Raw genomic sequence first — 15,578 nt, forward strand, 5'->3', positions numbered from 1 at the left:
TGGGCTTTATCACTTCTTGCCTGGGGGTTTGTCCTCTCTTTCATCTGAGTTTGCCTGTCCCTGTCATGTCAGCTGATTTGTGTTTAGTGGTGAGAAAGCAAACGTCCTTGTTATCTTTCCACTTCATACACAACATACTGTTGGCACCCCTCGTCTCATACTCTCCACGTTTTAGTTTCGTCTTACCGATATCGCGAGGCATGTCTTTTCGGTTCTGTCTAACAGTTCCAATTACATTCATCTGCTTGTCGTGTAGCCTTTTGAATAAATCTGGGGAAGAATATCAGTTATCTAAAAACAATGTATGTCCTTGACCTAACAAGGGCTCACACATGTTGAGAACAACGTTTGTACTTGCTGGCAGACTTGGATCCGTTACATCATCAACTACATAAATTTTGAAAGACAGACAGTAGCCAGAACTGATTCACAAATTTTGTAAATTTTTATTCCAAACCTAGAACGTTTAGACCTATTACACTGGACATATGAAAGGCGCCTCTGAATTTCATTAGACTTTTATCTGGAGCAGTATCTTGTGAAGGTAAATATAATTCTGAAAATTTGGAGCAGAAATGTTGTATTATAGGCCTAATCTTTCTTAGTTTGTCACTACTATCGACTTGTTCATCGTCAACAAAATCTAAAAATCGTGAAATTATAATAAATCTTCCCCTGCTCATGGTTTCACGAAAAATAGGAGTGTTTATACACCTGTTTTTACTCCAGTATAACTGTATTCTTGACTTTCGCACTTGTGACATTAGTATAATTAATGCAAAATATGCCCTAATTTCGTCGGGTGTAGTCTCAAACCATTTGTCATCGTTTTTCAACTTATTTCTGTCAGTATTGCTCAACTGTTTTGCTGCATATCCCTTTAAGACCGTGTACGCACAATTGTGCGGGTTCGTATTTTAGTTATCCCTGACCGTATTTGATGTTTTTTCGGCGCTAGACCGGACTGCAGTGATTGTGCGGGACACGTGGCTTGTATTTCAATTGCTTTTAGTATGCGCTTGACCACCAGGGCGAAGGAAGAAGAGTTTAAATAGCACAGTTGATCGGCGAGATGGCGGGAAGCAGTAGTGCCAAAAGTAAGTATTTATTTATTGCGTTTATATTAATCTAGAAGCTTTACTGAATACCGGAATATATTCAATGAAGTGTGTACATTGGTTAGTGAACGTAAATTTTGAAGATACATCATCGTATGTGATACAACGAGGCTTTGAATTTTGAAAGATTGTGTGGGTCCTGTTTTTCGGATGTTAGTTTTTATTTTGTAAAATAAACTATCAATATGTGTATTGAGGAGAATTTTAGTCAGTTTTTGACAAACAAACAAAAATTCACGCCTTCAGTTTTCTTTCAGGTCTGAAAGGGATATTAATCTGTCTCGACAGATATTTTGTCAAACAAAGGATTCATGTATTCACAAAAAACTTGAGAGTTCAGATAGTGGCTGCGTATCAAACTTTTTCAGTAAGTTTTCACTAACCCCACTGTATTCACTAAACTTATCTACAACAGGTTTATTGCCACTTTTTGTCCAGTTCAAGTCAGTCAAGTTAGTCTGTGGCGAGGTACGAGCTCGTTTCGAAAGACTTGGCACACCGTCGTTATTTGCATCACTTTCCGTGTCATCAGAACTATTATACGCAACGCTAGTACTCGAACTAAAGACTTCAGGGTCTATTTTGTCGTCACAAACGTCACTGCCTTCAATATCACTCTCTAAAACACTATCTATTAGCTAGACTCCGGTGGCTCCAAGTAGCCTACGCAGTGGCCTCCACGGTATGCTTTAGCCAGCGTCTTGGTAGGTGTGCTAGGTACCAACTAATGAGCCCAACCTAGCACATGAGGGTGAAACGCTGGCAACCAGGAATGAGTTAGCTGGAAAATTTATAATGTCCAATAACGGACCATTTATATTAGTATTATAAATTTACTCATTCGGGACAAATATTTTAGATTCCCTATGGAAATCAACATCTATGTCATGTGGACTCCTCGCCAAAAACTCGTTCCTTGGGGGAACGAAGAAATTGCAGCAGCTATCAAAGAATGCTGTCGCACTCATAAACGCTATTGTGAACAGCCTACTGTGGCCAACTTGGTAACATTCAAGAAACTCCTTACTAAGGCACGAGTTCTTATTCGACAGAGTAAGAAAGCTTCGTGGGAGATGTACGTTTCGTCTATGATATCACATACCCAGTCATCTCACGTGTGGACTAAACTTAAGACGCATTTCGGCTAACCAAGGATCATCTTCTGTACCGGGAATTTCCATTTGCACGCAGTATCTTCACTGAACCACTCTTGATTACTAACCATCTGGCCAGTCATTTCGCGGATGTGTCTGGCTCCGGGAATTACCATTGTGATTTCCTCGCTCTGAAGTGGGAGGTAGAACGTCATCACCTTAGTTTTGCCACTCTATCTTCAGAGGACTATAACTTGCCCTTTATGGAGTGGGAACTCCGCAGCGCCTTGGCACTTTGCAGGAACAAGTCTCCTGGACCAGGCAATGTCCATAACCAGATGTTGAAACACCTTAGTGAGGATAGTCTATTATATATCCTTTGTGTGTTCAACCGAATCTGGAGAGAGTGAGAGTTTCCATCTCGGTGGCGAGAGGGCATAGTCATTCCTGTCCTCAAGCCTGACAAAAATCCTAAGTATGCAGGAAGTTACAGACCTATTTGTCTTACAAACTGCTTGTGTAGGCTATTTGAGAGGACGGTAAATAGCCGACTTGTGTGGTGTCTGGAGAAACAACCACTTGGTACGCCTGGAGAGGTCTATCCAGGATGCATTTCTCCGCAGACAGCATTTGCTGGCTGTTTTCTTTGACTTAGAAAAGGCCTATGACATCACTTGGCAATATGGTGTCCTTTCGGTCCTACATCAGTCGAGATTCCGAGGTAACTTGCCGGTATTTATTGCAAATTTTTTCTCCCTTCATCTATACCGTGTCCGAGCAGGGAGGCTATATTTGCAATACCAGTTCAAGTAAATGGAGTCCCACAGGGATCGGTTCTTAGTGTCACCCTGTTCGCGATTGCCATAAATGGTATTGTCGCTGCTGCTGGTTCAGCAGTAAGACTGTCGCTATATGTTGACGATTTTGCTCTGCATTACAGCTCATATAATATGGCAGTCACAGAACGACAAATACAGCAAGCTTTTAGGAGAGTGGAACGGTGGACTTCCCGCAGTTGACACTTACCGATTCCTTGGGCTTCTTTTCGAAAGCAAATTATCGTGGGAGCCACATGTGCGGCAGTTAAAAGTGCAATGCACTAAGAAATGGAATATTTTGAAGTTCCTTAGCAGTACTAATTGGGGAGCTGACCGCACGGTGCTCCTACGATTTTATAGGGCACATATCTTATCTCTTATCCAGGTTAGACTACGGCAGTGCGGCATATGGATCAGCAAGGCAAAGCGTCCTTGCAAAACTGAATAGCTTTCACCGCAGCGGGGTTAGGTTGGCAACGAGAGCTTTTCGAACAAGCCCCATTTGCTAGCCTGCTCACTGAATCTGGTGTGCTGCCTTTACACCTGAGACGCCAGCAATTGCTTCTGTCCTATGCTGCAAATTTACGACAGATGCCACTTCACCTAAGCTATCCTTGTGTATTGCACGATGGAAACCGTCGGCTGTACGCTGCTTATCCTCGAGCATAACAGCCGGTTGGAATACACTCAGATAGCAGTTAAAGATTGTTTGACATACCTTCTGTTCCCTGCCTTGTCAGACAACCAAGTGGGGTACCTGCCTGGATAATACGACGACCTGAAATAATCCTGGATCTGCACACTGGCCCGAAGGAAAGATTGACCCTTAGATTTATCGGAGGCTCTTACTGTCCGTTGTTGGCTGGTATCCAGGTTCAGTTATCATTTACACGCATGGTTTGAGGGCAGAAACGAAAGTGATAACGATAACATCGTCGATAATGATAGTTTTCTTTTTGCTCTCCCGGAAACCTGTAGTGTGTATACAACAGAGCTCTGTGCTATCTGTGAAGTTCTGCGGTACACATTGTCCGATGAGCACCGACACTTTCTAGTGTGTACTGACCCCTTGAGCTCGCTACAATCTATTGATACCTGTTTTCCTCGGCACCCTCTGGTGCAGTGGATCCAGGACCCGCTGGCTGGGTGTTCAGATGCCGGCACCAGAATCACATTGATGTGGCTCCCAAGCCACATGGGTGTAGAGGGAAACGAATTAGCAGATGAGGCTGCCAAGGAGGCAGTTACTTTGCCGTACAAGGTTCCAGCAAGTGATATTCGTTCTCAGGCGAGACATTTGGTTATCGCTGAGAGCGAGAAAAGATACAACGAAGGTATGAAGGACTTCCCTTCGGGCTTCTCGGAGGGAAGCGGTGGTATTATGTCTTTGGATCGGCGACGGTATAATAATGCACTCCTATTTACTGAAAGGGGAACCCCCTCCGGTGTGTACTTGCGGCAATCATCTTACCGTGGTACACATCCTTACGGAGTGCGTGGACCTGGTCAATCTGCACCGCAGTCTAAAACTCCCGAGTACCATCTCCCTCATCCTGCGAGATGACAAGCAGTCAGCAGACCTCTTCATCCGTTTTATGAAGGATAGTGGTCTTTTCTATCATGTGTAATATTGTCCTTTGTCTTAGTGTAGTTCTGTCAACTGCGCTTTTATCCCATTGACTCTATTTTAGTTTGTGTTTGCGTATTTTAATGTGTTATTTTGACTTCTAACTTGAATTATATACATCTGTACTTCCAGGCAATGGCTTATTCCATTGTACCTGTCTTGAGAAGTGAACTTAATGGTCTTTAACAGACTTGCTGGTAAGATTTATTAAACAATCTTGTGTAAAAACAAGAATTGCTTGAATTACTAAGGTGGAATTTAAAGCACCAAAAAAAGATATAAAGTTTTGGTACTGGTGCTAAGTATAGGGTTTATTTGGAAGAAGAAGTAAGTTGTTGTAATGAGCAAGAATTTCATTCCTGTGTTGGAGAGTTTTACGTTGTTGTTTGTGACAACATTGTGACAAAATTTCATATTGGTGATGAATTCTTGAAACATGCAGTGATTGCTAATTTAAATTTGAGACAAGGTGCTTGATTTTCACCCATTAATTAGATTAATAGATTTTGAAAAATTATAGCAGATTCAGAACATGATAAACTTGAATCAGTATTTGTATCTTACCAGCGTGACATTTTATCCGATGACATAAAATTATATTAGGATTGATGTTGCATGGAGTAAAGTTCCAAATTTAAAGAATGAAAGTGGTCTGAGAAGGTGATGTTAGTTGTTTTATCATTGTCACACAGGAATGACCAACAGAAAGAATCTTTAGCATTGTAAGAAAAATTCAAACTGAATTTAGGTCCTCAATGTACAAATACATTGTTATTGCTCCTTATTGAGGAACTAAAGATGTCATCAGGTTGTGGTGCTGTATGTTTCAAAAAAATATTCACTTAGGAGTTACAACAGGTGAAGCATACTACAACACAATATGTACACCCAAATAACTAAGCAGGCATTTCAGGTAGGGTGTGTTGCTTGTGGATTTTTTGCACTGGGGTGACACAGTAAATGCTGAGATTTATTGTGAGACCTTACATAAACTCCATCAAGTAATCCAAAACAAATGGTGTAGCATGCTCACAAGGGGGATTCTTTTGCTTTTTGCTCACATGGCTAATTGAACCAAAGACCTCATCGCTTTATTTGGTTGGGAACAATTTTATCATCCTCTGTATAGCCCTGACCTAGTGCCTAATGACTACCACTTATTCCTGCACCTGATAAAAGCATTATGAGGTCAGTGCCACGATGATGACCTAAAAACGAATGTGCTGCAGTGGCTGGCACATCAGGCAGCAGATTTCTATGAGGGTGGAATTCAGAAGCTGGTTTCACAATATAAGTGTCTTAAACTTTGTTGAGCAGAAGTTTAAAAAATTTGCATTACATTTTTTCTGTATCAAGACGGTACTTACTTTTAAAAAAAAAAACATGTCTCATGTATTTACTGTTGGTGAACATAAAATTTGGTTGCTTTCTTTTTGAAACTTTACTATTTCATGCTTTTCTTCTTTTCTTTTTAGCACATCGTGTCAACCCGACATGACCCTGTGCAGCTCCATAGAGGATGTGAAATGTAAACTTATTGCTAGTTTTGTCAGTTGTAACTTTATAAATACAAAAAATAAAATATTACCAATTGTAGGAATAAATATTTGTTCTCCCACTCTGCATTGATGGTGAGAGAGAGAGAGACCAGTGAGCCTGTTGGAGTGTCTGCTCGCTTGGATATAAGAAGTAGTGCAGTAGGAAGAATTGATCATTCTAATCGCTACAGTATACAACTCTGTAAAGTTAGACTGAGAAAGCTTTCCAGGGGCGTAACGTTAGGGCCTGCAATGAAGGGCAACGCTCTCGCTCGAGACTCTCAAGACTGACATCGCAGACCTCGAAACCGATTCTCCTGTGCAGCAATCTATGCAACGTCCTGTAACTATGAGTGTAAACTTGATAGTATATCATAAGCAGTTATTGTGTGAAATAACGTTGTCATATGGAAACGTGTGAGCTGATAAATTTTGTCAAAAGCCTAGAAATGTACTGCATGTTCAACTACCATTAACAAAAGTGAAAACAGAATGTCAGTATCTTAAACTGTTCAGAAGAGAGGTAGATTGCAACACCACGAGGTGAGAACACAACGTAAAGTGAACCACCTTTGGATTAAGGATGAAATTAATTTCTTACATCTCAAAAAAAAAAAAAAAAAAAAAAAAAAAAAAAAAAAAAAAAAAAAAAAAAAAGCTGAATAGCTCACTTTATGAGCTGCACTTATCACCAAAAGAATCCTGGCCTTGCAATGGGAGGAGGCGCAGTTTAATATAAAATTCTCTTTGTTCACAAAATTAAAGAAAAACCAAGAAACTTTAGATAAAAAAATACCAGAATCTCATTCATGCCAAACATAACACACGAGTAGAAATGCAGAATACAACAGCATATGAATTTTACCTGCTAGTAAGAAAAGAAGTTGAGATTCTAGAAAAAGGTCCTAAACATAATTGGCCACACAATTATAAGTCCTTGCATAACAGGGAATTAGGGAAATTGATAGCAGAAACTGAGGTCGCACTTGCAGAGATCCCAGTAGACAAACAGGAGGTAATTAGGTTTGAGGCCAGAAAGAAAATTTGCAAAATAATGGAACAAAAAACTACCACAAATGTTAGTATAAATAATAATTTGCAATTGATGAATAAGAAAATGAAAGACAATAACATTATTATCACGAAAGCAGATAAGGGCAATACCATAGTTTTGATTAATAAAAATGATTACATTAATAAAACGAATGACTTCTTAACAGGGGTTAAATTTAGTCAAGTAAAAAGGGATTCTACTAATACCGTACAAAAGAAATTTAAACAAATTTTGGCAAATACCAACTTTTTGATGGAATCGAAAGAAGCAAATTATTTAGTAAATATAAACCCAGGATTGCCCACGCTGAGGGCAATGCCTAAAGTACACAAACAAGGAATATCAATTAGACCCGTAGTCAATAAATAGGGATAAATTTTCAAAGAATTTACAGCATGCATCAATTTCCTATGGCACATGTTGAAGTTTTCAATAAATTGACCTTGATTATACAAGTACCAAAATACAGTTCAATCTGACATGTGTTATTTGCACTAGCCTGTTGCAATGCAATCGATCACATTAGATATAAAATTAGTACAAATAATATACTGTAGATCACAAACGCACTATTTACTGTTAAAAAGCAGTAATAAAGTGGGTACCATTCTTTGTCAGTTATAACAGGCGGATAATACTTGAGCGATAGCTTCTCACCAAAAGAGCTGTGGTAAAAAAGACTTCCTGGTCAATGCATATGGGAATTTTGAAAATTGTTGAGGAATGTAAACTCCTCTGTGATCACAATCTTTGCATCCTTAAACTCTCCTGTGTTGCTTTAAACAGATCCCAAACTACGTTGATACTTATATCTACTGGCAGGAAACTGGGAAATGAGATTTGTAGACCCTAATGGGTGGGTAGGAGATAAAGATCTGCGCTCAGCTGATCTTCACGTGAACCGCAGTGGTATGTAGAATGTTGTTTAGAAGGGTTATGTGGAGGGAACAGGCTGGACTAGAGCGTTGTAGGCATAACATTGTCAGTAGCTGCACGAATTGGATGGTGCAGATCAGGTAGATCACGTACTGGGGTTGATGCAAAATCAAGCTACTTAATGTCTCGAGCAATTGGGCAACTGACGACCTCTCCCAATCTAGTGCTCTGGAAACTCATAGTTTTAATAATCTCTCACAGTTTTCTCATAATGGCATGGTGTGCCGTCTTTTCAGAAGCTCACACCACAAGGAAGTTGTGGCATCAGGTTTATTTCATTAATGGTCAACTCTGTGAAAAAGAATGGGCATATGACCCTGAATGTCAGCACTGCTTTGATGAGTGGCTCGACACAAAGAAAGCTTCCCATTTGGCACAGGCTTATCTTTCATATTTAATCGCTACGTACATGGGAACGTCATCAGTCAGTCGTTTCCCACATAGCTGATTATCTTACTAAATAATTCAGCATCAGCGCCACCCTTGGCAGGTCTGTACACCCCTAGAATATCACGTTTCTCATCCTTAACTTTTTCATAGCTAAAAATTCTTCTTTAACCCATATGAATACTCCCCCTCCTACCATTCCTATCCTGTCTCTATGGTAAACACTGAGGAAATTTCCACATTCATCACTGGAATATCTCCGCCTTTTGATATCAGTGTGGGTGTTCATCAAGGTTCTGCCCTTTCACCATTGCTATTCATCCTCTGCATGGATACGGCAACAGCTGACATACAGAATTCACATCCCTGGACCCTTCTTTATGCCGATGATGTGGTACTTGCACAAGAAACCCGTCCTGAACTCCAGCATCAGGTTCAAACGTGGCAGGACAGACTGGCTGAAAATGGACTGCACCTCAATATCCAGAAGCAGAATACCTGGAATGTGGCCCCCAAACCAGAGGTACCATAAGTATCAGTGAAGAAGACCTGCAGAAGACCATGCAATTTAAGTACTTGGGATCCATCATCACCTCAAACTGTGACACCACTCCTGATACTCGGATGAGGGTAAATGCAGCTTGGCTCAAGTGGAGACATGTCACTGGAGTCCTCTGTGATAAAAAGGTGCCTCAATATCTAAAGGCAAAAGTTTATAAGAGTGTGGTACGGCCAGCAGCGATCTATGGGACTAAATGTCGCCCCATGACGAAACAACAGGAGCAAATGTTGACAAACATGGAGATGAAGATGCTTCGATGGTCCATGGGGCTGACCCGATGTGACCACATAAGGAACACGGACGTCCGGCAAAGGTTTGGTGTCGCGCCCATCATAGACAAAGTGAGGGAAGTCCGTCTCCGCTGGTACGGCCACGTCATGAGAAAACAGGACGATTCAGTTGCCAAAACAGCGCTCCACATCAACCCAGAGGGAACAAGACCACGAGGAAGACCGGCAAAGAGATGGACTGACAACATCAGGGCAGACATGCACAGTGTTGGCTTAACACCAGAAGATGTCAACGACAGACAGAAATGGAGGAGATGTAGCAAAGCAGCAGACCCTGCAAGTCGGGATTAATGCTAAGGAAGAGAGAGAGAGAGAGAGAATTACGTTTTAAAAACCCTTGTGCATCTCTTATCAACCATATGATACTGATAGTACTACTTTTACAAACTTGGCCTGAAATTAGTAGACACGATACTACTACTGCTATACATTTACTCACACATTCTCACATATAATACACGATAATATATAGTATCTTATTCAATTACAGATTGTAATACCAGTACACGTTAGCTGGCGTCAACACTAGTGCTGCCGACCTAGGGTCGCACCATGATATGGCAGAAATGTTCCGCAACTGCTTGACGGAGCACGACAGGCACAGACTCAGTCGTGTATCTCCATGGTTATTGATGCTCTCTCTGTAACAAGGCAGTTATTTGAATGAGCAATGTAAACTTTTGCCATGCATACTCAGTTAAAAATCATTTTCAGTTCATTACCTTTCAAGTTATTATAGTTTGTTTTTCCTTTAATCCGGACACACTGTTTTCAATAATTTATTATTGACTGAAATTTGTCAATTAATACCAAACGATCTGCAAGTTCACTTGCTTAAGATTCAACTCGCATGGTCTAATGTGCACTAACCCTTGTTAACAAATTTTTGGAAAATCCTGATTCACAGTGAACCAAATTCCATATTTAAGAAAACGACAATAGGAAAAAATTATGTTTCAGCAGACTGGCTGAAATCAACCTTCATACCACTACCGAAGAAGCCTAACTCGTCTCAGTGCGATGATTATCGAATGATAAGTTTGATGTCTCACGTGCTCAAAATATTCTTGCGAATCATTCACACTAGAATATACAAAAAATGTGAATCCCACATGGATCAGAATCAGTTCGGTTTCCGAAATGGCGTTGGTACACATGAGGCACTCTTCTCGTTAAATGTGTTGTTACAGAGGTGCAGAGATATGAATGTTGATGTCTATGCCTGTTTTATAGACTATAAAAAAGCTTTTGATTGTGTCAGACACAATAAGTTGATAGAGATTCTGAGATCAACAGGTATTGACTCCAGTGACTTACGTATAATCAGTAACCTGTACTGGAATCAGTTTGCAAATGTCAAAACTGATCAAGGAACTTCAGAAACTGCTTCGATCAGGAAGGGCGTCCGCAAGGGTTGTGTACTGTCACCTCTGTTGTTTAACATTTACTCAGAGGCAATCTTTAAAGAAACATTGGAAGACTATGGTGGGATCAAAATTAACGGGAAAATCAACAACATCAGATATGCAGATGATACTGTTGTCATAGCTGATGACATGCCTGCCCTTCATTGCATGATAAACTCCTTAGTTCAGCACAGTGAAGAGTTTGGATTATATGTTAACCCCTCAAAGACGAAACTGATGGTGTTCTCTAAGAAGACAATTCGGACAAATCTCACAATAAAAGATAAAATAGTTGAGCAAGTGTCTTCTCTCAAATATCTGGGTACCATCTTGGATGACCAATGTAACTCCAAATGGGAGATAATATCTAGAATTGAGCAGGCCAGGAAACAATTCATTACCATGAAGAAATTCTTTGTGAGGTCAGATCTCAGTCTCCAACTACGAATTCGTATGATCCGCTGCTATATATTTTCTGTTCTCCTATATGGATGTGAAAGCTGGACTCTGGATCCAATCATAGAAAAACGTATTGATGCCTTCGAAATGTTCCTGTATCGCCGTCTCTTGCGGATATCCTGGGTAATGAAAATCTCAAATGCTGAGGTCCTTCGTCGGATGAAAAAGCAAAAAGAACTACTGCTCACCATAAAACAGAAGAAAACGCAATATCTAGGACATATCATGAGAGGTGAGAGGTATCAGTTATTACAGCTTATTATCGAAGGGAAGATACAGGGGAAGAGATCTGTTGGGAGAAGAAGAAATTCATGGCTGAAAGACCTTCGAAGATGGCACTGCTGTACTTCAGAAATGGCATTCCATTCTGCGCTGTCAAGATCAGAGCTAGTTACGTGGATCGCCAACCTCCGCTCGGAGATGGCGTCTTAAAGAAGAAGAAGTGAGGAGACTTCCTGCTTTGTATTTGTCCAATGTACCTCCCAAGTCAGCAACAAAAATGAATATTGTAGGTCTCATATAAATCACAGATGAATGTCTGAGAATATTCACATTCTCAATACTTAGCTGTGAAGAATGGAGAGACTGAGAAGGATGGCTTGTAGAAAGCCACTAACGTTATGTCCATTGGAGATTATTACAAGAATTCAGTAAATAAAAAGTTAATTTTTTGTGTTATAAAGACGAGCTCTATGGGAACCAAAAGCTACCAATTTCTAAGTAGCCTGGAAAGAGCTGCTCTTATTTGTTAAACATAAGTAGGGACCTAATTAACTTTCAGACGTTACAATAATGTTATTGGTTTTAAATTCTAGTAATTACTTATATTATGGTTTCCAGATACACAAAGATACCGGAAATTAATTTCATGTTATGAAAATACTGTAAAATTATTAAAATAGAGCATGAAGTCTCAAGACGGATTCGGAGTAGAGTTTTATAAAGAACATATTCCTGTCATAATAGGATTTGTCAACACTGAGGGCTATCAAGTGGGTGAATGTAGGAGAGCCTCTTAAATTGATAACAGAAGTTTCTGCAATATGAACTACTCTAGGTGGTGGTCAGGATAGAAACCTCTCTTGCCGATTTTATGGAGAATGAAACACTGGCTCACAGAACAGTACTAAAAAATGTCATGCCATCATTAGGAGGGACTGCCTATAGCAGGCTAACTCCAATAGAAACTTCAGTGTTCATGAAGATATTGACAGTTCATCTACAACAGATATGATGGATTGGCATTGTAACCTATAACCAGGGCTGGGTTATTTTGGTGTTCATTTTTCGAACATTTCATTAAATATGTATAAAATATGTTTATAAATTAAAATATGACAGTAATTTAATGAAAATTTTGTGATACTCTTCAATGCCATACACTTATGCATAATGTTACTAAATCAATAAATATTTTATACAAGGCCTAATATTTGCAACATTCATGGGAAACTAAAGCTTCAAAATAGTAAACAATAAATTGTACCTTCTGAAAGTCAACCTTGCTCAGTCATGTTTATACCAGGTGAATCAGTTGCCCCTACCAACAGTTGTACTGCAGGCCAATAAATGTGCGAGGTCATCATGAGGTTGATATTTCTCAGCTAACATTCTTTGTGGTACTAACACACTGTAAACACATCCTGCAAATGATTCTGAACACTATTATCATTCACACCGTATAACTACAGTATGTTAAGATGTCATACCAAGTGTCCGAGTATAGCAAAACACAAAATTAATGCTTAAAACTATGATACAGTGATGTGGATTGTGTACAAAACAGTTAACTATTGGAGGAGTAACGTAGTATAAGGCATTAATAATACAGTACAAATCTCAGTTATAGCTGTGGCATAGTGCATATGGTCAAACACTAGCCTCTAAGTTTTACAATATTAAAATTCTTCCACCGTTTTGATACTTTTTTATTTGCCTTTTGGCAAATTTTTATTTGTCAACAGTACATGTTTCGTTCCTTATTTAAGAACATCCTCAGCTGTTATTATACCTTAGGTGAATTGCTAAGATTATAAACACGTTAATTTGCAGGTACATTGATTCACTTAAAAACTACTAAAATACTGATTAAATTAAATGATATTAAAAACAATGTAGGGATTAGTATGTTAATGATATGAGAACGGATGATTACATAGTTGGTCAGCAGTTCACCTAAGCTATAATAACAGCTGAGGATGTTCCTAAATAAGGAACGAAACATGTACTGTTGACAAATAAAAATTTGCCGAAAGGCAAATAAAGAAGTATCAAAACGGTGGAAGAATTTTAATATTGTAAAACTTAGTGATTAGATTTTGATACAGAAAATGAAGCTGATTACTTGCAAACACTAGCCTACCACCTAGTGGAAAGTAGGATTGAGAGTTTGAATCGTTCATCGAACAAAAATGTTCATATCGATGTGAAACTTCAGTGCCTAAACACAAGCCAGTGTGTACCACGCAAGCAAAAAAATGCCGCTATTATAGTTTCTGTGTGCTATGCATACTGCACCAGTATGCGGTTGAAATGAAGTTGCTTCAGTCATTCGCCACATATTCCACGGACAAATATGTTGACATGTGCTTTAGCTACAGGTAAGCAAGAGAGAATTTGTTGCAGACACAATGTCTGTACCAGGTAAGATAACCAGACGAGCTAAATCTGACTGCGAAGACATTCCGCAATCTTGAAAGACATTTACGAACATCAGGGAACTTCAGACGATACTACTTGTATAAGAATGAGGCTGTTCTGGATACAGCTCATAATAACCCATACGCGAGTACACGGGCAATTACACAACAAGCTTCTGTACTATGAATACTACATCCTTACCATCTTCAACTAAACCAGGAGCTCCATGGGGCTGGATTTTGAAGCTCGGAATGAATTTCTGTCAGTGGCTGTTAGGAAATCTGGAAAGTGTTGCAGCATTCTTGTGGACAATATTCTTTTCTCAGATGAATCGCAATTCTACAATAATAGCAGTAGCGAAACTACTTGGAGTCATTTGAGGCAATGCCTTCCCTAAGAAATATGATTCAACATAAATGTCGTAAGAAATTTAGCCGCTGTTGTTATTGTGTTAAATCACTAATAATCTCTTTTTGATATGTGCTACATGATGACAGCAGATGATGTGCTTCGCTGATCACCCTGCTAGATGGCGACAGCAGACTACTTGTTCTGACAGGGAGGCAGTCTGTAACTTGTCTCACCCAGGACTTTTTGTATTGTTTCCCTTCCACCGGGCGAGTTGGCCGTGCGGTTAGGAACGCGCAGCTGTGAGCTTGCATCCGGGAGATAGTGGGTTCGAACCCCACTGTCGGCAGCCCTGAAGATGGTTTTCCTTGGTTTCCCGTTTTCACACCAGGCAAATGCTGGGGCTGTACCTTAATTAAGGCCAAGGCTGCTTCCTATCCCAACGTCGCCATAAAACTTATCTGTGTCGGTGCGACGTAAACAAATAGCGAAAAAAATATGTTTCCCTTCCGTCATTACTTATATGGTTTCCAGATACACAGATACCGGAAATTGCGTTATTGGACTATATTTCTTTGAGGGCCATTTAAGAGGAACAGACTACTTTCACTTCTTACACCATGAACTCCTTTCTTGATCCCAAGCACCCTCCACTATCGGACCAGTTACTCTATGAATAATTCTATCATATACAGTTCGTGACATCATATGTAAGTTAATGGACTTGCAGAATGACCGAAAAGGTTCAAACAGAATGCCTGACAACAATAATGCTGATGATATTAGGATATTTGCCTCCGGTTTCTTTCCTTCCATAGGTTGAGAATACCAACGGACTTTATTACCACAATCGCAAAGTGATTTTACGCACAACATAGTCCCTTTAATGTAATGCGAAATGTTTTTCACTTTGCTTTTACAAATGTAACAAATTTCAAAGAGTGTGAGCAAACTTGTCCCCGCTACAAAGAAATATGAACCTGTAATATGTACATCGTCCTGAGTGTGTTCGTTATCAGTATCACTAATATAACTTTCACTGTCACTTTCATCTCGTTCATACAAACTGTCATTCAACTGTTCTCCCATTACGTCACTGTTCAAGGCTGTGCCGGAAGTTGCAACGTCGAAGTATTTTCTAGCTATTTCACTTCTTAACTCACACTGTATTTCTACACTATATTCGTGTTTGTCTGGTGAAATATTTTCACTCATATCATTCTGAACGTCATGTACATCATTATCGTTATCACTTTCGTTTAATACTGTGTCAACAAACTCCCTTCATCTTTTAGCCTCAT

At 39.6% G+C, this 15,578-nt stretch overlaps 1 protein-coding gene across 3 annotated transcripts in view; it reads left to right on the top strand.

Annotated features, from left to right (window-relative positions):
* LOC136875361 (dnaJ homolog subfamily C member 11) overlaps window positions 1–6,253 on the top strand; it is a 192,990-nt gene extending 186,737 nt beyond the window's left edge. For all 3 annotated transcript variants that reach the window (XM_067148907.1, XM_067148908.1, XM_067148909.1), the window contains one exon: window positions 6,133–6,253. In XM_067148907.1, coding sequence (XP_067005008.1) covers window positions 6,133–6,155 — 23 coding nt within the window. In that variant the 3' untranslated portion in view covers window positions 6,156–6,253. The remainder of the gene's footprint in view (window positions 1–6,132) is intronic.
* The last annotated feature ends 9,325 nt before the right edge of the window (window positions 6,254–15,578 follow it).

The sequence above is a fragment of the Anabrus simplex genome, chromosome 6 (assembly GCF_040414725.1).
Source record: "Anabrus simplex isolate iqAnaSimp1 chromosome 6, ASM4041472v1, whole genome shotgun sequence".
In the NCBI taxonomy this organism is placed as follows: Eukaryota; Metazoa; Arthropoda; class Insecta; order Orthoptera; family Tettigoniidae; genus Anabrus; species Anabrus simplex.